At 43.4% G+C, this 27862-nt stretch overlaps 4 protein-coding genes across 5 annotated transcripts in view; 1 reads left to right on the top strand and 3 right to left on the bottom strand.

The window, feature by feature from the left end:
• LOC126516484 (mediator of RNA polymerase II transcription subunit 15-like) overlaps nucleotides 1-5243 on the bottom strand; it is a 136923-nt gene extending 131680 nt beyond the window's left edge. Inside the window, exons 1-3 of the mRNA XM_055064105.2 lie at nucleotides 5140-5243; nucleotides 4558-4645; nucleotides 895-946 (exon numbers count right to left, since the gene is read on the bottom strand). Coding sequence (XP_054920080.1) covers nucleotides 895-946; nucleotides 4558-4645; nucleotides 5140-5210 — 211 coding nt within the window. The 5' untranslated portion in view covers nucleotides 5211-5243. The remainder of the gene's footprint in view (nucleotides 1-894; nucleotides 947-4557; nucleotides 4646-5139) is intronic.
• Nucleotides 5244-5842: 599 nt separating this feature from the next.
• Nucleotides 5843-7522, bottom strand: mEFTu1 (mitochondrial translation elongation factor Tu 1). The gene has a single exon (XM_050166570.3). It carries the CDS (start codon nucleotides 7369-7371, stop codon nucleotides 5959-5961), a length of 1413 nt encoding a protein of 470 aa, XP_050022527.1. The 5' UTR covers nucleotides 7372-7522; the 3' UTR covers nucleotides 5843-5958.
• Nucleotides 7523-7752: 230 nt separating this feature from the next.
• LOC126516460 (mitochondrial import inner membrane translocase subunit Tim22) lies at nucleotides 7753-13445 on the top strand. The gene is made up of 4 exons (XM_050166586.3): nucleotides 7753-7988; nucleotides 8414-8607; nucleotides 10425-10497; nucleotides 13309-13445. Exons 1-4 carry the CDS (start codon nucleotides 7772-7774, stop codon nucleotides 13383-13385), a joined length of 561 nt encoding a protein of 186 aa, XP_050022543.1. The 5' UTR covers nucleotides 7753-7771; the 3' UTR covers nucleotides 13386-13445.
• Nucleotides 13446-14580: 1135 nt separating this feature from the next.
• Myo61F (unconventional myosin 61F) overlaps nucleotides 14581-27862 on the bottom strand; it is a 138291-nt gene continuing 125009 nt past the window's right edge. For both annotated transcript variants that reach the window (XM_050166641.3, XM_050166634.2), the window contains exons 18-31: nucleotides 27129-27363; nucleotides 26374-26450; nucleotides 25799-25867; nucleotides 25435-25519; nucleotides 24176-24230; nucleotides 23221-23325; nucleotides 21894-21977; nucleotides 21694-21787; nucleotides 20211-20281; nucleotides 19306-19447; nucleotides 18597-18667; nucleotides 17676-17779; nucleotides 16452-16551; nucleotides 14581-15190 (exon numbers count right to left, since the gene is read on the bottom strand). In XM_050166641.3, the coding sequence (XP_050022598.1) occupies nucleotides 15161-15190; nucleotides 16452-16551; nucleotides 17676-17779; nucleotides 18597-18667; nucleotides 19306-19447; nucleotides 20211-20281; nucleotides 21694-21787; nucleotides 21894-21977; nucleotides 23221-23325; nucleotides 24176-24230; nucleotides 25435-25519; nucleotides 25799-25867; nucleotides 26374-26450; nucleotides 27129-27363 (1322 nt within the window). In that variant the 3' untranslated portion in view covers nucleotides 14581-15160. The remainder of the gene's footprint in view (nucleotides 15191-16451; nucleotides 16552-17675; nucleotides 17780-18596; nucleotides 18668-19305; nucleotides 19448-20210; nucleotides 20282-21693; nucleotides 21788-21893; nucleotides 21978-23220; nucleotides 23326-24175; nucleotides 24231-25434; nucleotides 25520-25798; nucleotides 25868-26373; nucleotides 26451-27128; nucleotides 27364-27862) is intronic.

Genomic DNA, 27862 nt, shown 5'->3' with positions numbered 1-27862 from the left:
ATTAGACCCATGCAAGGCCAAAGCCTGGCTTCACAAGTCAACATGTTCACTATGTTTACAAACTCTTACTTGTTACTAACAATGTGCAAGCCATGCACATAGACGTTTGTGTACACCAGCATACTATAGTAGCAGGGTACAATGCCTAAGGGGCTTCATGGTTTAATTAAACTGCGGTTGTGTGCATATCACAGCCCTACGGATTTTTTGCATTGTTTTTCATTGTTTACAGTGTACTTACATGTGTAAATATGCAAGACACGAAATGACAGTAACAGCGCAAGGCCAGAAGGAAAGAGAGCTTGAGGCATGAGCAGGTGTGGTGAGGAGGATTCTGCCTATTTGTGTCAACAAGCATACAAATACTACACACACTCACTTATTCTTAACACATAAGATAGTGAGAGCTTACTGCCTTCCCCAGTGTTCATATATACACATAACCGGGCCGAATGGCAGAGCATTGAACTGATGCTGAAAAGAAAAAGCTCATGCGGCTATACTTCGTCTGGAGTCTCCTACTTATTTCAGGCCTGCCAGTTATACGTTCACCTTACTCTTGTCCTGTGTTCCCTACATTGACATACAATGACGTTCCTTTGAAATGGAGTTCAGTATGACACAAGCCAACTAACAAGAGCCTTCTGACAATGGGCTCCAACATGAGCCTATACCCACAACAATGAAGAAATTAAGTGTCTTGTCCAACACAGTTTGTTGCATTTCAGAGAAGACAACTTCCAGCTGCTAGAAGAAACACTAATTGTGAAATCAAAACAATACAGATGATACCAGGCTTTAACATGTCATTGCAGCCCTGTTCAGGTGTATCGTACTAAATTCACTATGATCATATAAGTTATAAAACAGCATGCTACTTTAGCAGCCACTCACTCATTTCCCGAACGTGGATGATGAGTCTTGCAACGTACGAAAGGTACTCATCCTGCAAATACAAACGTTGTTGGATCACTGAGAATGAAGACATCATTCCATGACATCGAGGGGCACTACTTAAACAAGACAAGGCTCAAAACTGGTCAATGCTGACAATGCCTCAAGGCAAGTTTCCCAGGCCGTTACAGTGGCTAAACATAATGTAAACAGGCAAGATTAGCGTTGTAACGCATTCCAGAAAATAATAATCTAAAAAATATAAAATCTTACCTACAAAACAAATTTACCCCAATAAGAAACACTGTGCTCGTGCACACAACAAAAGTCCTTGGTCCATGTTAATGTAGCGTACTTCAAACACTTTCCGGGGGCCAACTATATATCTATATTTGTATCTATGTGTGTTTGTATGTGATTGTTTTCCCACCTACCTGGGTCACGGGGTAGTCCATGGTCAAATGGATAGCACATCATGCTTCTGTGATGAGGGAACAGGGTTCAAAACAAACCATCGGACCAACTAGGGTCACTGAGTATGTGGCAATGTGTACATACATGGCGCGCTTAAACGAAGCTCTTTCACACCGACAAGGGTTGCTATAGATGCGGGATTGGGTGGGCACTGTTATTCGAAGGAACTCTTTAACGCCAACTTGGAGTACAGGGTATATGCCACTCTGTCTGTGCTGGTCTTCAATGAACCTCTTTGGTATCAACTTGTGTCACTGGGTGTGTGGCAGTAGGTGTGTGCCGCTGCTCAATGAACATCTTCGACATCAACTTGGGTAACTAGGTATGTGCCGCAGCAAATGTGCTGCTCTACAATGACCAAAAAAGATCCCTTAAAGGAACACTAAAGGCAAATATTAAGTCAAGCTAAAGCGATAGATTAATGCTCGAGAATCTATAAGGCGTTAATATTATTGCTAACAGAGCCTTAACCCATTCGCTGCCAAAGCCGGCAAATCGACGGGCATACGTACAACGGCAATGTCGCCGAAGCCAGCGAACAGCCGGGCTGCCGATTTGAGAATTTCCTGAAGCTGTTGATAGACAGCAGCACTTATCACCTTATCTGAAGGTGCTTGGATATATTACCGATAGATGGCAGTACTCAGCTGTGTCATTTGAATGCACTTTTCTATGCTTTCGTTCTTTTTTTTGTGTGTGTGACGGTGTCTGGTGGCGAAAGGAATTGTGGCGTCTAATGGACGACATGCTCTCTCCGAGCGGGATCTATTGAACATCCTCTTTGATAACGACAGCGATGAACAGCCCCAAGGCAATGACAGGTGCGTAAGACTAAAGGAAGTGCCTGAGTGCTTTACGATTTTTCATACGGTGAAACACTTGTGACTTCAAAACTTCAGAGTGAAGTTTGAATATTTCTCAAATGTCAATATAATGCATTTTGATAAGCGTCCAGCAAATGTTTTGCTTAGGCGCTCATGACGCACAGAAAAGTGAGCGTGGGGCACGTGTGCGTGTGCTTTCGGTAAAAAAAATTCGTGGTAGGGATGGCCCGCACCGGCACGTGGAGGGCGGCAGCGAATGGGTTAATACTCGAGAAATTGAAGTAAATGCAGGACATGATTAGAGACTCCCCGGGGACATTCAAGTACTTATCCGATGACAAAAGCACTCCTCGGTCAAATTCTGCCACTAGTACTCAACCGCTCGGTGCAAAAAACATCCTTGTATTGTATTATAAGACGAAGTAGAATGCTACTTGTTCAGCTCTATTTCATATTTAGAAAAAAGAACTCATTGACCTTACCCTTGACAACGACACAGGTGGTTGAAACGTTCTTATTTTCGCTCGACTCGATACTGCCCACGCTTTCACGTTTCAATAGTTTCGTAATCGCGAAGTGCTGCGCTGGTTTTTCTGGCTTGCGAAACTCTCACAAAGTGCAAGTAGCAGAGATTTCAACATCCATGTGATGTCACGGGATGCCCGAAAAGTCTATGCCACTCGACCAAAAAGCAGCTGCAGCGACGAATTCAGTGCTCTTTCTTTGCTTGGTAGCGCCATCTGTCGGGCACCATTTTACTCACTGATGGCAGCAAAGGGTGGTGATGGCGTATGCAACGTCACCATGTCCCCAGCTAGGTGGCGGGAAATTTGAATTTTGAAAAAGGTATTCGGACCCTTCATATACAATTTTCTCGTAAACTAAGTCTTTTCTAGGCACGAAACGAGTGTTGCAAGGTTTCTGGAATGGTATTTAAACAGTCCACGTCGACTTGGTATTTGCCTTTAGCGTCCCTTTAAATTTCTCCGATGCTGAGCGGAATAAAACCCACATCACAAGGGTTCCTCCAGGACAGCAACCCAACACATTAGCAAGCTGCGCCACAAATGCACTGGGTATGTGCCGCTTTTCGATGAACGCCTTGCACGCCGACGCTCTAGCGAGCTGCGCCATGGATGTAGAGGGTATGCACCACTCTTCAATGAACCTCCGACTAACTTGGGTCGCTGAGTGTGTGTGACTGATTATGTGTCACTGAGTGTGTGGCAAGTATGGAAACAATCCTCAGCATTCGCATGCACCGGCGCACCAGGCTCCTTGCCTAGGAGGCCACGCGTGCTCTTCTCAGCAGTGCCATTAGATGGCGCAGTGCATCCATAAAGAAACATGAGAGAGGCGCTCAGTTGGGTATATTTGTCAGCATTGGCACGCACCGGTGCACCATACATACTGAAGGCCACGTGCAGACTTGGCGGCAGCGGTACTACATGGCACTTAGTGTTCTTAAGGGACCGTGAAAGAGGAATCCCGCTGTAGTACACACCTCATGCATAACTCGTTTCAACAGTAGCAATGCAATGTGTCGATATATTGATTCACCGCTAAATGCCTTACGGTCAACAGTCATTGTGAGATGGGTTCGGCCAAATTTTGTTACACAAATGCCCCAATATGGCCTAACACAAATTTCGGACACATCAGGGGTATTCTGTAAGTGTCCACCTAGTGCACTGTCCATTTCGGCTGCTGCTGAAGTGCTGATTGGCTGGGCATTTTACGCCAGCAAGAAAGAGACAGGCGCAACCAACCAGTGTCGTTCTCACTGGTACAGCTCTAGCTAATAAGTGGCAGCCAAAATGTACAGTCCACTAGGTGGACACTTACAGAATATCCCGCCTGTTCCTCAGATAGGAGTAGTCAATCAGTTTTCCAAAGTTTTACAATATTATGGGTGGCAAAGCTCCTACCTTGAATTTCATATTCATCCCAGCAGTCCCGCACTGATAGTGGAAAGACCACATGATGCAACTGTTTACATTGTGTGCCTGTTTCAGACATGTGTCACTGCAGCCGTTATTTTGGCTGCATGTCAACGGCCGAAGACGCGAGATGTCGTAGTGTGACGAGTATATGTGTCGTGTGCTCTAATTCAGTATTGTTTTTGTGCTCCACCAAACTGCCGTACTGGATGTGCTGCAGTTCTTGAAAACGCTCGTCAGGTTGATGAGAGCTTCAATAACACGACATTCGCATGTTGCATTTGAAACCTGCAGTTGCAAAGCTGCACTTTTAAAAGTGGCTCTAAAGCTTTTTGAAGTCACAATGACCCCCTCTATGCCCATCGATGTTGCCTTAATCTTAAAACTAAGATTACATTACACGATTACGCCTTCGATCCGCTCACCTTGGATCTGGCCTTTTGAAATACGTGGTTCTCCATTTCCGTGGCGCTTCGAAAGGTCGGGTTCGCCGCTTGACGAATGGCTTCTTCACTGAACGGAAGAAAAAGAGCAAGAAAAAAACAAGCCATAAGTAGTTACAACCGCGCTCACTGTCACTGCAACCCCGGAGTCTGAATGATTCATGATAAAAAACAAAGGAGGCAGCATAGACTCGAGTGGCAGTACAAACGTAGTTCGGCGACGGCGTTCGTTTGCTTGTGAATGCCGTCCTGAGGGGTATTCACCTCCTAAGGTGAGCGCGTATGCGTTAAATAATGCATTTAGCGGAACGTTTCGATAGAGGTAAAACAAACAAGGGTTGTGACTTCGCTTCGCGACACAACGGACATTAGATCATCGACGACAAACACGCATAACTTCACGGTTTTCCTTGTTTACAAGAAAAAAATGCACCGATGCAACCAAGTGCCGCTCCCGGCGATGCCGAAACGGTGCCGATTACAGTCTGACTGCACGCAAAAATCACTCGCACGAGTACACTGATGGAGTGCGAATCGCTGATAGTTTGAGAAGTGTTTACTTACATTTTGCCCCTGACATTTTGTCGAAACGGTTGGGTACGCCAACTCTGGTCGCCTTGCGCGTTGTCCGCCATTTCTAACCTTTAAATGCATCCGTGGCGCCCCCTTGGCCGAAAGAGCAGTTGTTGCATAAAGCGCACAACCAGAAAAATAACAACATGTAGCTTTCGTTGCACGTTGTGAATTCACACCCACTCCACGAGCAGTCTACTTGAAATAGTACGTTTGAGTGACAGCACGTGTACGCTTCGCGGTGGCACGCACGTACACTTCACAATTTTGCCGTGGTTTGTGCTCGACGGAGGCTAAAAACTGGGGCCTTGAGGACGGAGGCTGAAAACTGGGGCCTTGAGAAACCGAAATATTCCATTGGGCGAGCAAAATACAATGCAACAGCAAGTTAAGCGACATCAAATGATATAGCAACACTCTGTTCAACCGACTACGCCGTGCCGATCTGTCACACAAACTATTTCCTTCCTACTTTCCTTACAGCTCATGCCCTTGTTTTAGCACCTACAAGCTGTATGCAGCTACTATTTTTACCACTTTTCTTGGCAAGCCTTGAATTCAAAATAAAAAAATAAACGAGAAACTGATAACTGATGTACAACCGTTATTATGCGCTACTCTGCTGAACTCTGCCACCGGAGGGTCACAATCAACCAACCATTCGTTTCCCAATGAATATAGACAAACAGGTGTGTACAATAACAATGACTCTTTATTGGTGCAAGACAAGCAAATGAAACGAATGAGAAAAGTAAGAAATCTACAGTGTCTTTAGTCGAACTTGCTAGGCAGAATCAGCACCAAGGCGCCCTACGAGGGCTTCTGCCCGGCCCTCTTCATGGCGGCTTTCTCCCTCTGCTTCTGGGACATGGTGAGGTCCTGCCTCTCATCCTCAGTCAGGTTGGACAAGACCTTCGTGATAACTCCCGTTCCCGCCGTAACCCGGCCTTCCCGGAAAGTGAAACGCTGCCCCTGTTCCAGTGCCATGGGCTTGTGCAATCTGACTTCCAGCTTGGCGTCTTCTCCGGGCATGACCATGTCGCGGCCTTCGAAGAACACTCTGGCCGCGCAGTCGAAGGTCCTGGAGTACATCGTGGACTGGTAGTACTTGAGAATGGGCTTTTCTCTGCCACCCTCCTCCTTTTTCAATACGTAAACCTGCGCTTCGAAGTGGTCGTGTTGATTTATGGTGCCCGGCTTGCACAGGGCCATGCCCCTTCGGATCTCGTCTCTCTTGACGCCCCTCACAAGGGCGCCCAGTTGGTCACCGGCCTGTGCTTCCTCCAAGATCTTGTGGTACGTCTCGATGCCCGTAACGGCCGTCTTGAAGTACTTGTTGTAGCCCAGAATCTCGCACTCCATGCCTTTCTTTAGGGTGCCGCGCTCAAGCCGACCTGTCACTACCGTTCCACGGCCGGGGATGGAGTGGACGGACTCAATGGGGAGCAGGAAAGGCTTGTCCAGATCGCGCGCGGGCGTCGGTATATGACTGTCCACGGTCTCGAGAAGCTTGATTACGGCGTCCCTGCCCAGTTCCGGCTCCTTGCCCTCGAGAGCGTAGAGGGCAGAGCCGGTGACGACGGGCACGTCGTCCCCATTGAAGCCGTACTCTGTAAGCAGCTCGCGAAGCTCCATCTCCACCAACTCCAGCATCTCCTTGTCGGCCGCGTCGGCCTTGTTCAAGAAGACCACGATGTGCTCGATGCCGATCTGCTTGGCGAGGAGCAAGTGCTCCCTGGTCTGTGGCATGGCGCCGTCTGTCGCGGCCACTACCAGAATGGCTCCGTCCATCTGAGACGTGCCGGTAATCATGTTCTTGATGTAGTCGGCGTGACCGGGGCAGTCGGTGTGACTGTAGTGCCTATTCTTCGTGGCGTACTCGACGTGCGCGACATTGATGGTGATGCCGCGCGCTTGCTCCTCGGGTGCGTTGTCGATCTCCTCGTACTTCTTTGCGGCCGCCAGCTTCTCATCGGCGAGCACCTTCGTTATGGCTGCCGTGAGCGTAGTTTTACCATGGTCGACGTGACCAATTGTGCCAATGTTACAATGCGGCTTCTCCCTCTGGAACACCTTTTTCGCTGTTGCGGGCGTCGGTGTAGCCAAGAAGCGCTGTGCGATCCATAATCGGGAGGCGCAGGGTGCCGAACACTGCTTGCTCGCCAGAGTTCTGAACGTTACGTGGGTGCTGCCCACCAACCGGTGAAGGATAGTGCTGGCCATGGCTCAGGCACTAAGCTGTCGCTAACAATCCTAAGCAAGGAAGCGCGACGAAGCGTCAAGGAGAACCAGTGAAAAAAAATTGTGTCCGTTTCACCTCCACAGTTAACCACGCCGCACCGCCATCACAAACGCGAGTCTTTGCGAAGCCGGAAGCGGAAATGCAGAAAGCCGATCAAGCCAGCTGTAACCAGAATTTTTGTTGTTGTACCGGGACAATTAAATAAATGAATTGATTTATCTGACTTATATAAAATTTGTTTAGAACATTAGGCTGACGTGGCTTTTTTTCTAAGAAGTTGTTTTAGCTTTTGTAAATATTTTAAAATGAAACTGAGGCAACTGTGGTTAAAAACAGTGCTTTCAGAACGAGGTGAGCTGGCAACGCGTGCATCATTTAAAAATGGACTCCGGCAGCAGTGCGAGCGCGCCGGACAACGTGCGGGAAATAAATTTCTCGGAGTTGATGAATTTGCTTATAGGACCGAACAAACGAGTTAAGGAGAACGTTGTGTTTCCCCCAGGGCTATTTCCACACAAGATCAAAACGAAGGATGAATTGCGCGTGGAAGCCGTCTTTGAAAGCTGCGCCTTCAAGACCGGCATCAGCTGTGTTCTCGGTTAGCGTGTTTTTTTACAACGTGCTTTCTCTTATGTATCGTTCTAGGCCACTCTTTCGTCACTTGAAAGAAAAATTGATGGCTTTAAATAAAACTCAGTGTGATCGCTCCTTCTCTTTGGGTGACGCGCATTGACGAATACGCTTGGCGGTATGAAACAGTGACCTAGAATCACTTTCGTTTTCCAATGACTGAAAGCCTTGATGAACCACGCGACAGCCGCCGAACGCTTACTCGGTAGCTTTGATAATCGCCTCCTGATGTTCTTGTATACTACATTCCGAGGGCAACATCTTTATTACAACAATGAAAGTGGCTGTCCTCATGTTAAGTTGTCGTGAGAAATGGCCGAGTTGATTGTAACACATTGTTTTCTTTAATGTTAACACGTTTCGCGACTTACGGTAATAATTTGTTGTGTTCAGGTGGTGCATTCGGAGCAGCGCTCGGACTTTTCTCTGCGAGCGTGGACCCAAATGTCACCGGCGGTGGTGTGGACCCTTCGAAGATGACAGTGCGGCAGGTTTTCACCGACATGAAGTCGAAATCCGTGTCTTACGCCAAGAACTTTGCCATTGTCGGTGCCATGTTCGCTGCCATAGAGTGCACCATTGAGTCGGTAAGCGCAGTGGTTTCGGCGGTATGCTTTGGCTGGTGCATCTGTGTTTATTGTGTTGCGCATTTAAGAACGTTCCACTCATACCTTTGTTGTAAAGGAACATACGGCGATGCGTTTTGGCCTGCTCACATTCCGAATTTTTTATGCGTTACCAGATCTGTACTCATCGTGTTCGCGTAGTCTACCAGCAATAACATTGAGCCAAGCATATGTCAGTTAAAAACGTCATTAACTCAGTGTAAAAACGTATAGCCACACAGCAGGGTCGCCGCAGCAAACATGCGCGTCGTTTTCAGCAGGCCTTCTGAAAGGATTCATGCTGCAAGTGTTTGGGTTGTGGAGAACAAACTACACTTCATTTGAATCGTCATTGTTGGCTTTTTCATTTGCAAACCCTCAATGCATCATTCCCAGTTCACTGAAGCTACTTGGGCGGTTCATACTCTTCCGTAGTAGAACATGATAAATTTAATCTCTGTTGCATTTATGCAGTCATTGCAACTGCTCAGTTTTAATCCCTACTCTGTAGTCATTGGGAACGATTTTGGAACTGAATTTCCATGCCAACTTGTTCTTACTTTCCTATAATCATGCACATGTGTTAGATGTTTGCCATAATGTCTGCACTCAAGTGTGTATTGTAAAAGTAATATCATAAAAAGCCAACAAACACTGACACCAAGAACACCATAGGGGAAATTACTTGTGCTTAATAAATGAAATAAAGAAACGACAAATTAATGGAAATGAAAGTGGATGAAAAAACAACTTGCGTCTGATGCCTTCAGGTAGCATGTGTAGGTTGATTGACTGGTTGTCTTCACCCAAAAAGATCACATTCTTGTGACGCCTGCGGTGGAAAGGATGTTCCACATCCGCCACCAAGGTTTGTGAGTGGTGGCGCTGGCTAACACTCCCAGGGTTCTACTGGGAAACATAAATACCCAAGAAAGTGGATGGGGAAACGGCACCACGGTAGCTCAATTGATAGGGCATCGCACGCATTATGCGAAGGTTGTGGGATCGTGCCCCACCTGCGGCAAGTTGTTTGTTCAACCACCTTCATTTCCATTAATTTATCGTTTCTTTATTTCATTTATTAAGCACAAGTAATTTCCACAATGTTGTCCTTGGTGTCAGTGTTTGTTCGCTTCTTATGATATAACTAATAAAAATCAGGCCCCTCGGCTAACCCCCTTTCTTCTCGTTTATTGTAAATGTAAGCAGTTCATAGAGATTAATCTGGCCGAGTCATCCACGACTGTCTCCTGTGGTCGCTCATCACATCTCGACTAGAAATAATATTATTTTCATCTCTTAAAGGGCATTCGTAACCGTAGCCATTCACTATGTCTATGATTCCAAATCCAAACAAACATTTGGTCGACCATTTCAACCAAGACATGTGAGCACATACTTATAACAAGCCACATGCACATTTGTATTTTTGCTGAGAGGATCATTTTACAAGTAGTTGCAGGCATTTTTCTTCAAGTATATTGCATCTTGTGCTTGGATGTGCTCTCCTATGCTGCACGTAAAATTGGCACTAAAGTTCAGATGGCCTAATAGCTACTGAGACTGTAATCATGAATATCGAAAAGTTATCAGTGTCACTCTGTTAAACATTCTTAAAGGCCTTATGGCTTAATGAAATGTCACAAGAAAATGTATAATTTGGAAGTTTTCTGCATCATCTCGAAGAACAAAAACACAAAATGCCTACACATGTGATTGTTGAGGGGTTCGTACTGTTCACAAAGTTACTTAGTGTATATGTATTTACAAGGTGTGCATGGGTTTTCTCTTCTCTTCAGCATCGTGCAAAGACAGACTGGAAAAATGGCACCATGGCTGGTGCGCTAACTGGAGGACTAATAGGATTTAGAGGTATGTGTGGTAATGTTTACAGATTTTTATAGAAAGCAGCTACAAGTCTTCCCCCTTACAATGATGGATTGTGCCCCACTCCAGTGGCTTGATATGGGAAATCTAATCACTTACTGCAATGGCTACGGTGTTTGGCCGCTAAAGAGTGAGGTGGCAGGTTCGACTTTCGGCCCCGCACTTAAATAGCAGAAAAATACAAGAAACATTCGTGACATGCTCTTTTTATTATGCATGTTGAAGAACTTCAAGTGGCCAGAATTAATCTAGAGCCCTCCACTGCAACGTCTCCCAAGAGCCGCTGTGTTGCTTTTGGCCATTATTTCATGTTGATCAGCTTCATCGAATCAAGTAAGCTTGGTACAAAGTCCACGCTCATCAAAAACAAGTAATTTGAGCTTATTCCAGTCAGGAGGGTAATGTGTAAAGGAGGAATGGACACCTAAAATTCTCCTTATATCTTTTCTTATATATATATGTAAGCATCAGTGTCTCTAATGAATCATCACTAATAATAGCCAGCCAACAGGCCCCTATTACTTAGGGCTCATTCACACTGGTTACTCGAGCTCGTGCGACTGGCGACTCAAGGAGACCAAAGTCCACACCGGCAAATGTGACCTGCCTGTCACCTCACTGAAATGTCTCACAAAAGATGCCGTTCACGTCTGCTCACAATACCATCACCATGTAAAATAAGTGTCCATGTATACAAATGTACTGTTTCTGCGCAGCCGATTGGTTCATAATCTTTGCGACTGCGGTCGCACAACTGAAAAATCTAGCAGCGATCGACTGACCCTAAACAGTTGCCTTTTGGCCAAAGCAACCATTTGAGACTGTTTGCAACTAACTCGATCGCGCAACCTCTGCAAGTCGCCGGTGTGAATGAGCTCTTGGAACTCCCTTGTGAAGCTTTGCCATCTTTGATGTCAATTGCTCAAATGGGCATACATCTGTGAAGCGTTTCTTCCAATGTGTTTCTTATCCCACTTGTGTTGGCCAGTATCCTCTCTGTTCACTTCGTGGCACACAGCAAAGATATTTATTTATTTATTGTCAAAAAACAACTCTGATGTCGCCCTTTTCTTCTACTTTTTTCATGCGGTGCGACACTGTGTGCACATGTGGAATGACTGTGGTGCGTGACTGCAAAGTTTCTTCCTTTTCAGTTGATTTTCACGATTTTTGGCCATTTATGTCAACTAAAAAACGTTCAGCAATAACAGAAAGCAAATTCTCCAGAAGACTGGCCATTCGCAGCTTAAGCACCTCTGACCTGAAGCTGCTACAAAACCGTTCTCTGAACAATTTGACAAAGTAGCCTTCTTGCATGTTTTTGCGTCGGATGTGGATCGCAGTAACCAATAGTTTGCACCTTGCAGTATTTCTATGAACTGCAATATGCTCTATATCACTCTATTGCCTGGCCAAAGCTATGCAAGCAGTGTAATCATAGAAGTCTCATTTGCATTAATTGTTTTTGGTCTTAACACTTTCTATGGAATAACTACTTTATGTACTATTAGAACTACTGTTCGTGAATGTAAGGTTATGTCAAATTGTCCATTATTTGTGCGCCTCTGTTATTCCAGTAAGCAACATGCTACCACATTTACTTGAATGTAGGTCGTTATTTTTTAAAGAAAACCTATGTACAAAAGTTGGGGATTGGCTTAGATTCAGAGAAGTGGTTTGACCGCAGCTGCCAAACGCTTAACATCACTTTAAGGCCATAAGTTGTGGGAAACAAGGGAACAAATGTTTCAACTGTGCTGTGAAGAAGGTGGCTTTCATCGCACTGCAGAAAGATGAATGCGATTAGGTAGAAAAAGATGCTGCTGATTTGATCAGTCGGGAAGCAATGACAGAGATTATACTAGTGAAGGTGCGAAGGAGGCAGCAAACGTTCGAGGTGTTCTCGAAACAAGTTTAGACACCTCTCTATTTCGACATGTCAACAAGATGTAAAAGCACTCCATGTTCTTTTTTGCTGTCTAATGCTTTTCTGATTCAACTTGCATTCAAGCACATTTTTTTTCGGGGGGGGGGGGGGGGGGGGGTCGTTGTGGAATCTCTGCCTGCCTAGATTTGAGTAAATGTGGCATGTTTTGGTCACGAGCACAGGCCGTGTTCATTAGTCACAGAAATGTGTTGCTTTGTTCGTTCAGTAGTAAATAGGTTCAAATCTGCAATACCTTATATGTAATAAATATGTCATGTTTTATGACTTAAGGATGCCAGACCTAATATTACATAAAATTATGTGACACATACCTATATCTTTCATACGTGACACACAACATTTTTGTCACTGAGCAGTGGAAGTCTCTTTAGCCTTTGTAGTGTTGCTTGCTATGTATCAAATGACGTATTGGGTTAACCAATTCAGTGATTGAAACCACGCGGTAACAGGAAGGTTATCAGCTGACTGGGTGCCCATTGACTCTACATTGTGATGCCGTCTCCGGCCGTGTGTGCCAGCTTGTGTGTCTGGTCACCAGAGCTAGGCTGCATCGAGATTGGGTCAGTCATCCAGAGATAGACCATCTGAAAAGACCAAGTGATGACAGCTTCCTTTTCTCTGCAAGAGATTCAAGTTGTCCATGCAGGAAATACTCCGTATCCATGGCAAGCACAATTTTCTCGTGATCCTAGATGAGTGTTCTAAAGACAAAAAACTGCAGTTCAAATCTTCAAGTTATTTTTCTTAATCGCAAGAAAAACTGGTGCCAAGGGCACCATCTCGACCGATATGCTCGTAGCAATGAAGATGAAGTCATAATTGCCTACTTTTTTTTTTTATCTTTGCAGCTGGTCTAAAGCCTGGTCTCCTGGGTGCCGCAGGCTTTGCGGCGTTTTCAACACTGATTGATTACTACCTGCGATGACACCTAGTCAAGCTAACGTGTACATACTATAGTAAATATGATTCATCGCATAGTTCACTATGCACTTGGTTCTTCTTTATTAATAGTGTAATAGTGGCCAAAGCTCTGACACTACCTGTGCAGCAGAGCATTGCGCCATTGTGTGTGTGTGGGCTTTATGTTGATTCGCTAGACGGTTTAGTACATTGGAATGAAGGGCATGTTGTGTGAAATGTGAAGGGACCTGACATCTAGATTTATGCAGGATGGAGACTTATCACGATAGCAATTATATGGCCGCACAAGGCGCATTCGCGTTGTCAACACTTCTGCTGCCACCGTCGTGCTGTTTCGCAAGCAGTGGGTTGGAGGAGCTTCAGAGACACGGGAGTGCATTTGGCTGCATAAATGACAAAGCCAGTTTGATGCACCATCAGCGCTTTGCTCAATCAGATTCGTGGCCGAACCATTATGGCATTCTGCCTTCCGCAGCTGTCATGGGCATTGTGCGCTTGCACACTACACTCACACTGGTGTTCTACTACATTCTGAGCAGTAAATAAACATCAAGCTAACATTTGACTAACACAAGTTGGAGTTGTATAATGCCAACGGTTTCCCATTGACTTCATCTCGTGCGCCACCAAGGCAAGACACCTGAAATGCCCTGGCATTGCGAGATACCTGGTAGCTACTGGGGTGCTGTTCCTTCTACCCAGCAGGGTTTCTTTGCGTGCTGCGTCACTGCATTATGTCGCACCAATGTTTACTTAGAACACTGTTACAGAAGTTCAAGCACAATGATCAGCCATGCTATCGCTGCCACTGCTTCACCCTTTGAGCAAAACTGACAAATTTTTGTGTATGTGGTCCTCATTGTCTCGGTGATGCCGTGTTTTGTCTGACTTTAGTTCTCTAAAGCCGTCGCAGAGGTGCCACGCAGTTTTCCTTGTGCTACTGCCATAACAGGCCTACAAGGTGTCGTGCATGCAACTGGAACCCACAGGAGGTCCAGGCCGTACCATACTGCATCTCTGTAACAAAGATAAATCTCACAGTTTTGTGCATTCATACAGCATCTACTGGAATAATTGCCCTCAAGCCACAAACTCGCTTCTTCAAAACCCCCATGGTTCTGCCATGAAGCACTCTAATTGGTAATTGAGACACTTACCACTGCTACAGCAACGCGGTCTTTGTGACAGCAAAACCAATATATGGTGCATGATAAGTTTTTATTGCAAAAAGAAAAACAGATAAACAGTGGACAATCGATGTCATGATTATATCACAGTACCTTCCTCATTATTCATCATAAATATTACTACAGCATCATTGTCTATTAACAATTACAGCTCGTCGCAAATGCACGTCTATAAAGTGATTGTCAACACAACATAGCATCCGAGAGAAACAAATTTAGTTGCGTCACAAACATTGCAATTGCTTCGCTTAAGTATGTGCAGTTTTTCTCGTTTCACTCTATCATTTAATACATACAGCATCGCAAGAAAAGTCATGGCACTTGACAAAAAGGAAGTGTGTTACGAGCAGTAGGGATGTATGCATGTCTTTTGTACACTTTGTAGGCTAACAAAAATAAGTGCTCAACTCTAACAAAACAAGGCACGCGGTGGCAACACAACTCGTGTCCTTCAGCAGAGCGGCAGCGTGCTGCTGTGGTGCATCACTAAAGTCGCAACTGTGCTGAAAAGAAAAAGGGTGATGCCGTGGCTTTTCCTTCGACAGAAAGCACGAGTACTCAGTGACTCGGCAAGTCCACGCGCACCGGTCGGTCAGCATTGCTCAGGCGCAGCCATGGCAACCTGCAGCGAGTTCGGTGCACTTGTTAAGGTTCTGCAAAATACCCCACTTGCACAAATACAACATGGAATTTTTTGGCGACATTACCAGCTCAAGAAAGCAGCTGTTCGAAAAAGAAATTAAAAATTTTTCTATCTCCTTTCATTTGATAGAGAAAGCCCTTCTTGGTGGACTTTTGCACAGAATACAAAGCGTGCATGCTGCTGTTTCTGTAGTGATTCTGAATGAGGGGGGGGGGGGGGGGGGGGGATCACAACAGTTGAGAGAGCACCATGGCAATGTCCAGCTAGCTTTTTCGAAAGGTCTATATGCTGTAGGCGTAAACACCAAACTATTTAGCTGTGCTGGAAAGCCAGCCTCTCAGTTTCGTAGGGCAACTCACACACTGGTGCACGGGAGGGACAGTGCTGCAAGGAAGTCGGAAGTCAATGAAGCAAATTGTGCATCATGCATATGCTAGAACACTCGAATTTAAATTCATGGCTATAGGTTGCTTTGAAATTCTAATATTGTGTGCACATTATGTTTCCTAAAGTACTCGTCGCACTACTTCGATCACGTTTATTTTCAATAGTCGCACCTGCAACAACGTCTATTTGAAGGGACTGTTTGGGTTTCGCTGTAGCCTTATGCTACTTTTGGGTGGAGAACTGTTTTCTTTTTCTTGAATTACGTTCAACTCTATTAGTAAGTTACCTTCTAAAATAGCACTGTGGCCACTCGCAATGTAACAGGAAGCTTGGTGGCCAAGAAAAAATTCATAAACAGGGGGATGGCTGGCGAGATTTCCCTGAATTTCTCCTACCAGTTTACCATGACACCAAGAGTTCTGCCAGGGTGTATTTGGCTCTATTTATTTATTGGTAAGGAAGGATTTCATTGCCTTCTAAAGGGACTGACGACGGCCTTGGGTGTTTCGAGAACTTATTCAGCAACAATATGACCCAGGCATGAGAAAGTACCTTGAATTCAGTGACATCATATTGACATATTCAAGCTGAGGGTCAAATGCCAAATTGAATGAAGGTAATTATGAAGTAATTAACCACTTTCTGCAAAATGAATGAAAGTTTTGTTCGAAAACAATACTTTACCAACTTGGACTGACTTTGTGTTTCTCGTTAAAGTCCCTTTAAGTTAATGTGTTCTTTAACTATTGTGTTCTGATTGACTTCCTTTGTGAAGCTTTCTTGGTGACACTTTTCATGTGGCATGCTTCTCTTGCATTGGCATGCGAGAAAGGTGTTATAGTAAGTGTTTTACCACTATGAGATGGCCATTCTTTCCCTTGATGATTTCAGGGTTGGCTCCCATGTTGAAGTCTATTGTTCCTTGCTTGCCGCCACAGAGCCTGTGGTCCACGCTGAAAGGCCCAGAAACCAGATTACTGTACTGTCAATGTGATAATCATCACAGGTGTATGTATACTAGATTCATTGGCTGATTACCTACAAGGTAGTTAAAGATGATGGGGTTTAACATTTCAAAGCGGCACCTTTTAACTCTCAAGTTCTTTTTATTGTAAAGTGCACAATATTTCCCAAAACATTTACTTTGCTATTTTTAAGTGTCATTTTCTCATGCAAAAAAAGACTATTGTATCATTTAACCATTGTTTTCAGTGAAAATATTAAATATGTAAAAATCTGCAATAATGTTCTCTAAACTTGTGACAACAAAACGAATGTAATATACTAAATATAGATATGAGTGGCCAAAGCCAGCAGTTATCAATAGAACGAGCTGATGCACATGCGTCATTATCGCAAAGTGTGCCGTGAGCAAGCATGATTTGTCCTTGCAATATGGGTACAAAATGTCTACACAAATGTATACACAGGAATTTTTGTATCCTGCTCGCATCAAAATGTGGCCACATACAACATAATCCCTCAACCACTTGCTCAGCAGCAAGACACAGCCTGTCGGCCAGTGAAATGGGTAACCACAAGGCATTTGTAAGAAGTTACAATAGAGATTATTTTCAGCTAGGAAAAAAATTCATAGAAAAATTGTCATCATATAGCTATCAAATTAAGGTGTTCAGGTAATTGAGGAGTGCTTTTATATATACCATGTCAAAATTAAATGTTCTAGTGTTATTGTTTCACCAAGCAGTAACAATGTGTCTGTTTGTATACGTCTGGCTTCCTGGCAAGTATTTGGTTTGACCTTAGTGCTCTGTACGTCAAATACATTATGCCTTATGTCCTTGCTTAGGCAGGCTCGTTGAACTAGGTAGATTTCAAGAACACCAACGTGTTGAGATTCTAATGAAGATTAGAAAGCCTCGAGTTGCAAAGATTACTTTTTAGCCCTTTACTATGATGCCATAAATTAAGTCGTGGTAAATTGCCATTTAATTTGCAATTTAATTAATACATTGCCTTAGCAATTACTATGAACACAGTGTACACATTTTTTTTTATTGTAGTCTTTCTTTGACAAGCTGTTTTTGCAAATTGATGTGAGTCACAAGGAACTCACCAGTTGTTCTTGTCGACAGAGACGATGTTCCTGTGGCCATAGGCCATGGCAATCTTGGATACCGCTTCCACCAAGTGGGACCCCATGTCAACTATGAGGTCTCCCTGCACATGAAATGATCGGTTGCAAGATAGATGAGCAGATGTTAAACATGCAAATCATGCGCACACAGTGCAAATTGCCATCTGCTATGTGGTCTGCAGGCTTTCAGGCAACCTCCTGAATTGTGAATTCAGTTCCGGGGAGAGTTTGCGGATTTACATCATACAGAAAAATTGTTGGGCAACTTTGCCAGCTGTAATTGTTCAATTATACCATTCCACTATACTACTAGGCTAACTGTTCTACTATACCTAAGCTAAGCATTCAACCAGTACAACACGTTTCATAGAAAACCAGAGTGTCCCTGTAGTGAAAGTCGCAAGGACACAGTCAAGACAGTGTTGAAGCCTCAATATCTGAACAGAGCAAGTTGGTGTGGTTGGGCAACATTAAATTTTGAAAGATGCGGGGTGCAAAATGTTTTGCAGTAGTTGCAGCAATCTGAAAATTTTAATGAACGCAGTGTCGTTTTGTTGTTTTTCTCATATTTTGTGCACAGCATGTTGTTATGGTAATACCAGCAACATGAAATGTAAAACTTGGTGGGATGTGAAAGTAGCAATTCACAACCTCTTATATTAGGTGCACAATTTGGCAGTGAAAATCATACATGTAAATTGCAGCCATTTTACAGGGTAAGTGATAGAAATCATTAGGCTTGGGATTCTGACCACTTACTAGACACAATTTTTTTTTAAGCAGCAACCAATGCTGTCACTGCTTGTTGTTCTTATGAACTGCCATGCATTGCACAAAATTATTGTTTTGGCTCTTTGTAGTCATGGTGTACTGGCTACTGTATTGTTAAATTTGCAGTACCTTGTCCTGCTTCATTTCTTGTGGTATCCTGAACAGAGCCAGGCCATCTGTCAAGCTGCTCACAGTGATTCCTGTCAATGGGCAAAAAAAACATGTTCGTGAGAGTTTTTAAACCACATCTGAACAACAATATGCTGCAACAGCAGTACAAGCTGATTAGCATTTGGCGGCCTAAGCATTATCATTAGGCTGGAAAGCATTTCACATCTTATATGCCCTTGAAATAACCCTTGATATCTGTGTAGCAGAAAATATTTTCCTGTACCCACACCATTTAGTTCTAAATTGGTGAAGAGTGCCACCTTATGTAATGGTGGTGTTCCTGTAGCACTATAAAAATCCACCAGCTTGGTTCATACCATGAATAGATTGACTTTCCGTCCTTCAAGAAATCTCAGGCTATTTCATGGCTATTTTCGTGGCTTACAAATAGAAATTCAAGAGCATTATGTATGAAGAGTACAGCATGAATGTGGTTACTAAAAGTATATTTACAAGGCAATCAAGGAATGATTCGAATCATTGTATATTGGTTGTAGAACTAATTCTAGAATAATTTAGCCTTCACTTGGTTTACTGTTTAACATCCATGGCACGAGGCAACGTACAAAGCAAAGCACCTTGGTCATCCTTTCTTCACAGCTTATTGTGCGTAGCCGGAACGCATGCAAGCAAACCAAAAAGATGTGCACATGGAAATGGTGCCCACCCTCGAGTGATTTGAGGGGAATGCGATGCTTGGAGCGGAAGTCCTTTCGGTCCAGCAAATAGAGGGCAGCATCGGTCAGGACGAGCACTCGGTCACGTGGCTTGTAGCCATGTCTGTCATACTTGGTCACCTCCAGGCAGTACTGCATGTATACAGAGAAAAAGAACAACCACACCTGAAAGCACACTGTTTCTAATAAATATTCGTAATGCGCTGGTTCACATGAACAAAATAGAGAAGATGGGAAGCTACAGTCTTTTGCAGTGCAAGTGAGAATTCAAAAAGCATGCCCAGCAGTTCGGCCGTACCTAGCAATAGGTTTGCACATGGAATACGCAGCCAGAAACCAGAGGCTGAATCAGACGTGTTGGCTGTTTTAAGAACAGGGGGATCTTTTGTGCTATCCTTTATGCTCATTTCTGTGCCAGGTAGAAATGACTTGTGCAATGCACCTAGTGGTACTGTATGCTTAGGAATGGAAAGTTGGGCAAGGTGGTATGGTAACACCAAAAATATGCTATATGATGGAATGCTAAGCCATTACAAGATGTGTCAAGTTTTAGCAGCACCCACTTAAAGAAGTTACGAAGTAACAAATTAGTGTTGTTAATTTACATGGCGTGCTCACGAAACATCGAAGCATGCTAGTTCAAGCACTCTCATGACCACAGTTCAGGTTGTACTGCGCAAAGCAGTACCTAATTAGGACAGCTGAATCCACTGCACTGCTCATGTTGCAGGCAGTGCTGAACTACGCTAAGCCTTGCAGCGCTGAATTATAACGCACGCCACCACCAACAATGCAATTCCCGTAACACTGGTGTCACGTCAAACGACGTACAGATTTCACATTCAAGCTTCCAATACAGGCATGCAGTTTGCGAAAGGAACAGTACAGCGCTTACCATAGTCACCTCACCCTGGTGTTTGACAGACTTCTCAAACATGTTCTCTCTCCTGAGTTCCAGCTCCTGAGCTGAAAAACGTGGGAAGAAAACAGACGTGCTGACTGATTCCTTTTGAAAATGCTATTTCAGCAATATCCAGTACATTGTGCTTCATGCGACTCACTTTTCATTTCAATGAAAGTTTAGTGCCACCATGAGATTATTGCATTGCAAGAGCATGTGCATTGCTCAAGGCACATAAAATGCGTGAATGCAGGAATGAAGACTGGGAATAGATTCGAGACGCGTCTCGAGAAGCTTCATGCAATACACATCTGATAAATGTGTGTAATGTAAATGTAATAGTGCATTATTGTTTTTTACCAAGACACCAACACACTAACTATAGCTTATCTAAGCGCTACACTTTGCCACTGTATATAGTGCATTGAACATGTTTTAACATTTGCTGCATAAGCTTGTTCCAGATTTTAAGGCAATGTGACCCCAGCTGGCAGGCCATATGCTATGTGTGCCCTATTTACTTATGTAAGGCCCATCATAATGAGAGACTCGCACCCCCGCATGAAAATTAAAAAAAAAAATGTTTCAGTAAACACCACTCGTATATGTAAGTAGCCATGATGATGTTGCAAAAGTGTACGGTGGGTTATGAATGACACCGTAGTAGAAGGCCCCAGATTCATTGCGACCACCTAGGGTCCTTTAATGTGCACCCTAATCAAGTACACGAGCATTTTGCTCTCGGTGAAGTTGGCCACTGCAGATGGGCTTGAATCCATGACCTACTGCCCAGCAGAGCAACGTCATAGCCACTGAGCTGCCATGCCATGTTGCTTGTCATAGTAGTACGTACATACATTTGTGTGTCTGAATGCACATATTTGTGTCTCCTTGTGTATGTCCACATTTGTTTTCACGCTTGTGAGTAGCTGTAAATATGCCTCTCAGTTGGTACAGGGTATTTAAAACAGAAACAGTGCATCCCCCTGATTTGTGTGTCACACCACGTGAATGTGAAAAAAATTTAACTGAGAGCACAATTTTCGTAAATACAAGAGCTTCCTATAACATTTATCAAAGATGCTTTACGCAATGTGGTCGTCTGTGTAGAGATCATTCACAAAGATTACCCCAAACAACCATATGTTTAGAACCCAAAGTTGGGCACATTTATATGCCCTCATGGTTGACTACAAACAACACAAATAGACAAAAGCATGAGAAGTAGACTGGACAAGCACTGGTTCAATATATGCACCTCATTATGCAACTCAAGCTAGCTGGTACTGATTCATAGCTAAAAGAACAGTACAAAATAAAACTAGGGCAAGAAAGACACTCGTCCTGGTTTCATGTTGCGCTGAATTTTTAGCTACGAATATGTACCTTTCATCCTTTGTCTATTTCTTTTTCGTGCTGCTTAGTCAACTATGACCACACCTTGTGTGAGCAGGTCCAGGTTCGCTAAGACACTTACACAGCCTGTTCTCCTGGAACTCCTGCGGCACCGATTTCTTGTAGCTCTGCTTCTTGCCGTCAAACAAAGCCTCAGCTTCCACCTTCCACTCCATCTAGGTTGGCGGCATCCCCAAGAAAAAAATATGGATCACAAACCACGTGGACCAGTGAGTGGCACTGACATGCTTGTAGGTAAACATTGCTGGACGGCAAACTCACCAGTGCTTTCCTCTTCGGAGTGACGGACCTGCAGTACTTCCTCACCAGCCACTTGCGGTGAAGGTCATGCAGAAGCTCGGAGGCCTGCCAGTTAAAAGAAGCGCACACACTAGGCTCATTAACTATTAACATTAACATTCATGGACAAAGAGCTTTATAGTTTAAGAACTATGGGAGCGTTCGTACATATCGGGGTGACTAGTTAAACAGTGTTATAAGCAGATTCACAGATTGCTGACTTCTTCGAGTTGCTTGTAAAGCTTTGCAGTCACTTGTCACATATCTTCGGGCTTGTCGGTGTTCAGATATTTTCTAATCCACAAAGTTATACCTCCATGCACATTATCACATTTGCGAACTCTTTCATATGGTCGAATTTCCAGCTGACATCGACTGGTGCGTTCATTCAGATTAATTACTTTCATAAAAAATTAACACAACCCAACAACTATCTGTCACTTCTGAATGCAAGGTAGTGTTGTAATTAGAGATGCAAGTCTAGCAATTTTAACACTCTATAACAGTTCTTCTGAATGCATTTAGAAAAAACTCCCAAAACAAGCGCAAAAATATAATGTTCAATGTGGATTACAAGTATGACCTGGGCTATTATGTAGGTTAGTTGAATGAAACACTCTCTTATTCTTTGGCTGTGTTTAGGCGAGCTATACCACTTATCTTGGCTTGTGTTAAAAGGCTAATCCACTTGTTGACTCGTATTCATCTGGTTATCCTTATTTGTAATAAAAATCGCACGATACCTAACGTGTCAAACGATCAGGTTGTACTTCCAGAAAAAAAGAAAAAAACCCGCCATGGTTGCTCACTGGCTATGGTGTTGGGCTCCTGAGTACGAGGTCGCGGGATCGAATCCCGGCCGCGGTGGCCGCATTTCGATGGGGGCAAAATGCGAAAACACCCGTGTACTTAGATTTAGGTGCACTTTAAAGAACCCCAGGTGGTCGAAATTTCCGGAGTCCTCCACTACGGCATGCCTCATAATCAGAAAGTGGTTCTGGCACGTAAAACCCCATAATTTAAAGAAGACAACATCTCAAGATATTTTCAATAAAGTAATAGCATGGCATTCCATTCACACTGCGTGACAAGTCATTTGATCACAAGTGTTGTTGGTCTTTTTTTTTTTGTCTATGTCTTTTTCTGTAGCGCTGTGTATATTTGTACCATTTGTATGCTGCACAATTGTATTAGTAATTCCCTACTCCTGCCATAGCCCTAAATAGGTCTGCAGTATGTAAAAATAATCTTTCAAAAAAATTTCAGCAAGCTGAACTATGCATACATAGTGTTATGCTGGGACACCAACCTCTTTGCACACCAGTGGTGCATTGGGCCACGTCTTGTCCAGGACGCTCTTGGGCAGGTTTGCTGCCAGCCTCCTCAGAAACTCCACTCGCACTTGCCGCACAAACTGGTGGAAATCAGAATGCATGCAGTCAATAATCCTAACTGTCTACCACAACAGAAACAATTAAAAACACCCCAGCAATAAAGCAGAATGCATAATTTATTTGCAAATTGTTTTGTTGCACCACAAAAACAACACCACTTATGCGTGACCCTTTGGTGGTGGAGTAACAAAGCTTTCAACAAAAGAGAACAGTACAGCTGTAGTTGAGCACTGAGTGCATGGATGCATGGCATTTGTCGTGCGCTGAATCTGTCATGAATGTGTGAACCTGCATCACGAGTTAATCCATGCCAGAATATTTAATTTCAACCCCCTCTTCAGAGTTTCAAGGTCACAGAGACATCATCTAGAGTTTGAAACATTCCCAGTTCTACTGGTCGATCATAGTTGTGTTGTTGTCATTCATAAGCTGCCTTACAAAATTGAGCTGCGTCCGAATGACCAGGAAAGTTTTGCAATGATCAACCTTCTCAACGTTTCAATTTTCAGAAAGTGTACAGTGTAAGGAGTTACGAACGTTAATTGCTACCCTTTTCTTTGCATCCACCTAATGTGATGTATTACGCAGGACCTGACGTACAGACATTGAACATTTGTTCACACCTCTCAGAAGACCCCTGGGTGTAGTTAGTTGTTTTGAACGGTGTACACGAGCTTAAATTAATGCCATTTCGTCAATCAAGGAAAAAGCAATCTTCATTGGCTTGGGCAGTACATTTCAAGAAACTCAAAAATGCTAACATAAACATGCTTACACATTGCTACTAACAGTTCCAAGATTTGTTCCTATAGTACCAAATTATTACTAACTGATAAACACACTGTCACTTATGCAACTAATTTTGCTTACCCTTGCATTCACATCGTTCTCTGGCTCATTCCTTGTGATGAAGCCCTTGATGAATCTGCAAAACAATCATAACACCAGGTGAAGTGTAATTGCAGCGCATTTAAATTTGCATGCGACACAATAAGATATTTAAGGCAAATGCCTTAGATCTCTATGTTGCACGGTCGCCTTGTGAGGTGCAGAAAATCAGAGCGCTTGTGTCACTGCTCGTGTGTTCATAGTCGTCTTCTTTCACACTGATGCCGCGAATCATACCAAAAACAGGTACAGTTAATTAATATAGAGCTAATTATGGCACTCGAACCCACAACATTTGGTGGGTGTTGAACCTACGACTTTTAGTGCTAATTAGGTTGGAGTTGATTAAGACACATGTAATTAATATATAGTTAATTAAGGCACTCAAATCCACGGCCTTTGGTGGGAGTAGAACCCACAGCCTTTGGTGTTAATTGGGGTGAAGTTGATTAAGGCACAGTTAATTAAGGTAGCTTTAATTAAGGCACTCAAGCCCACAACCTTTAGTGGGAGGAAACAAGTAATAAGAAGTAACAATGCATTCAAATGAGTATGTCAAGTAATTTAATGGATGTCTCTTGAGCACGCAGGTTTTCACCTTTACCCTCTTTGGCGTATGCTAAAGTAACTCAAAACTTTTTTTTGTCTGCGCGTGTGTGTGGGAAAAGTTTTCAAATACAGTTGAAAGGGGGAAAAAGCTGCGCCACAAGCAAGGCAATTCAGCCAGAATTTCACAGTGGGACGTCAAGTCACATCCAAAACTATGTAGAAAGGTAGAAATGCAGATTGGCAACATAAGTAGTACTATTATACTCTCTTCGAAAATAAAACAATCAAACAAACTAAAAGCTGACAAGGCCCGGCAGCAGACATTTCACTTGTGAAATTCAGAATGATGTTTCTGCTGTCTGACTGATGACATGCCATGGAAGTGTGAAGTACAGTAATTATCACTATCTGCATATGACACACAAGCCAATGATTAAATTTCAAATGTGAATATTTTGTGCAGAAAGGGCCCCAATCTGACCACAAACTGCAACAGAAAAATTAGTACCTTGCAATTAGAAAAATTAGGTTTTTGATTACACTTGCCCATTTCTCTACAACAAACCAACCACCAGTTGCAGCACCTTGGTCACAAGCATTCATACTCTGAAATGCCGCACTTAAATTTTTTTATTCTAATCTTTGTCCAATTGCAGCCTTTCTTTTTTGGTGTTGATTGATCAAGCACATACCTCCTGATGACGGTTGCTGCATTCCTCCTTTTTTCCAGCAGGCACTGAGCTTGGTACCTCCGCCAAGAGTTCTCAATCAGAATCGCTGCAGAAACCAAAACGTTCTGCTTTAAAATATACGAAATGAATGAGCCATGCAAATGAGTCAAGCATATTCCTGACACTTAATTAATCTCAACAAGATTTCTGGAAGTTTAGAAGGCTTTGCTCAAACTTCCATGTGTTACCTCAGCTCTATGCAAGCACACAAGAAGTTTCAGCCATAGAACCACAAGTTCTATACAACCAGAAGTATGCCTAGCTGCGAAAATCTGTCACCAGAAAGTGAAATATTGCTTTCACAGAGTTGTCAAAAGCTACACACCTGCTTTCCGCATCTTCAGGTACTTCTTTCTCGCAGAGTAGCATCGAAATTCTGCTTGAATGACAGATGCTGGAAAACATGCAGAAAAAGATATGTACCACAATATCCAGAGTCATTGCCCGCCCCCAAGATATTTGATTGATTAATGGATTGTCTTTTTGATTTATTCAACCTGCCGTGGGTGCTTAGTGGCTATGGTGTTCTGCTGCTAAGCACGAGATCACAGGATTAAATTTTATTTTCATTTGCATACATGGTTCGTGATAGGCAATGTCCAACCATCTCAACTATTGGCCGCTGAGTATTTATATGCCTGGCTCAAGAACTGTTTCAGTTTATGCAACACATCATTTTCCATAAACCTCTTTCTGGTGAATTTCACCTACTAGAGAGATGGGCCACTACTCGGAATATTGTATTAAGTCAAGCTACTGAACTATTTTGCGTGCATACTAATTAAGGCACCACTCTCTGCTAATTAATTGTGCTATTTGGTGTTTACAGTTATGTTATTCACAGCCAGTGCAAGAAAACTGAGGAAAGTGCCACAGAATTCACAGTTGCAGCACACTTACCCAAGTAGTGCTTCTTCTGCTGAAATGCATCCTCTGTTTCAAACAACGTTCTTGGGAACCTAATGAAAAGCTTGGTGCTGAAAAGTAGCATTTTAGTAGGAATTAAAATCCTGTAACAGTAATTTGCATTATGGAGCATTTTAGAGCAATAATGTAAAGCGGTATTACAACATAGTGCGCTGTTTATTAAATTTAGGAGTTCCTCTCTGTCACGTAAAATCTTTTCGTTCTTCAGAACATTCGCTTTGCCAAGGTAGTATTTTCTGAATTGCACTGTTTTACGTGATAGGCTGGGCTTTAAACGTGAGACGAGGTCCTGCACCTACAAACCTATATAAATAAAGGCTTCGAACTAAAATCAGTAATCTTTAAATGGTTTTTCCTTATTAGTCTCCATGACAACCCTTTTCCAGCACAATGTTTAATTTTCTCTACAGCATCAGGATGCAAATTATGCCATTGAGTGTGAAGTCCACTGTCGACAAAATTAACTCATATGATTGGGCAGGGCAACATGTGCTCGATGAAAGAAAACATAAGTATTTTCTTAAAAGATACCGATGGGCTAGTTGGTGAGCCACGATATGGTGAACCAGTGCCTGTATATGTCCTTTCTATGTGTGGGTGTGTGTACGTGTGAGATGTAAGTGCGCTGCTTCAATATAATCAGAAATATGCAGCATGCTTACGTGTGGCTGGCTGAGCATTAAGTTGAAGAGCACATTGAACAGATAAAGTGTTGAGTGCATACTTACTGTCCCATGGAGTACTCTTCAGAGGCATAGTTAAGGTGCTTGATTAGGACAGCCACACCTTCCTTGGCAGTCCCACCACGGTACCTGGGCCAAGTCTCGGGGCAGAGGCACTTGTACCTCTCCAGAAAAGTCTCGTACCGCCGTCGGTAGGCAAAGCCGGCGCGGCGCACCCTCAGGTTCTCCAGAAGGCCCAAGTATTGCACTTGGTGGCCAACAACCTTTTCATCAAACTTGGCTGAAAAAAAAAAGAATGACGGTATAGGAAGTGCATTGTTCAATGGGATGCTTAAACAAGGAGAATGCATACATTCTCAATAAATAAGCATTATGCAGCATTGAGTCATCGAAGTTATTTGTGTGGTACTTTAGTGACAAGTGCCGATCTTGCAAGAGCGGCTGAACTTGCATTGCACAGCTTGCGGACAGCTTGCCTAGCATACTACGTACTATTGCTATCATTACAAACTAGTAGAGATCTGGCAGCATTTTGGCACACAAAGAGTGAAAATTCGTCTGGCAATCGACAACATTAGGAAACTTACGAAATAGCATGTTCAGTGCATTTCGCCAGGAGATCAAGGAAAGCTGCCATTTCTTTAGATCTATGGCTGCTGTGCACTACGTTAACAAGCTTCTGTGCACAGCTTGTACGGTCCTCCTGAAAATTCACCCTCTCCTTTGCCAGGGGACCCTCTGGCACATTTTCTTGCTTTTTTCAATGTCTAAGTGCTTTC

This window comes from Dermacentor andersoni, chromosome 3 (assembly GCF_023375885.2).
Source record: "Dermacentor andersoni chromosome 3, qqDerAnde1_hic_scaffold, whole genome shotgun sequence".
Classification (NCBI taxonomy): domain Eukaryota; kingdom Metazoa; phylum Arthropoda; class Arachnida; order Ixodida; family Ixodidae; genus Dermacentor; species Dermacentor andersoni.
This window is presented reverse-complemented; position numbering and strand designations above follow the sequence as displayed.

What these genes read in the sequence shown, in the direction of transcription:
- mEFTu1 (XM_050166570.3), bottom strand. Translation starts at nt 7,371, where the DNA reads ATGGCCAGCACTATCCTTCACCGGTTGGTGGGCAGCACCCACGTAACG.
- LOC126516460 (XM_050166586.3), top strand. Translation starts at nt 7,772, where the DNA reads ATGGACTCCGGCAGCAGTGCGAGCGCGCCGGACAACGTGCGGGAAATA. An exon ending in CGGCATCAGCTGTGTTCTCG is followed by an intron (nt 7,989 to 8,413) that starts GTTAGCGTGTTT and finishes TGTTGTGTTCAG; the next exon opens with GTGGTGCATTCGGAGCAGCG. An exon ending in TAGAGTGCACCATTGAGTCG is followed by an intron (nt 8,608 to 10,424) that starts GTAAGCGCAGTG and finishes TCTTCTCTTCAG; the next exon opens with CATCGTGCAAAGACAGACTG.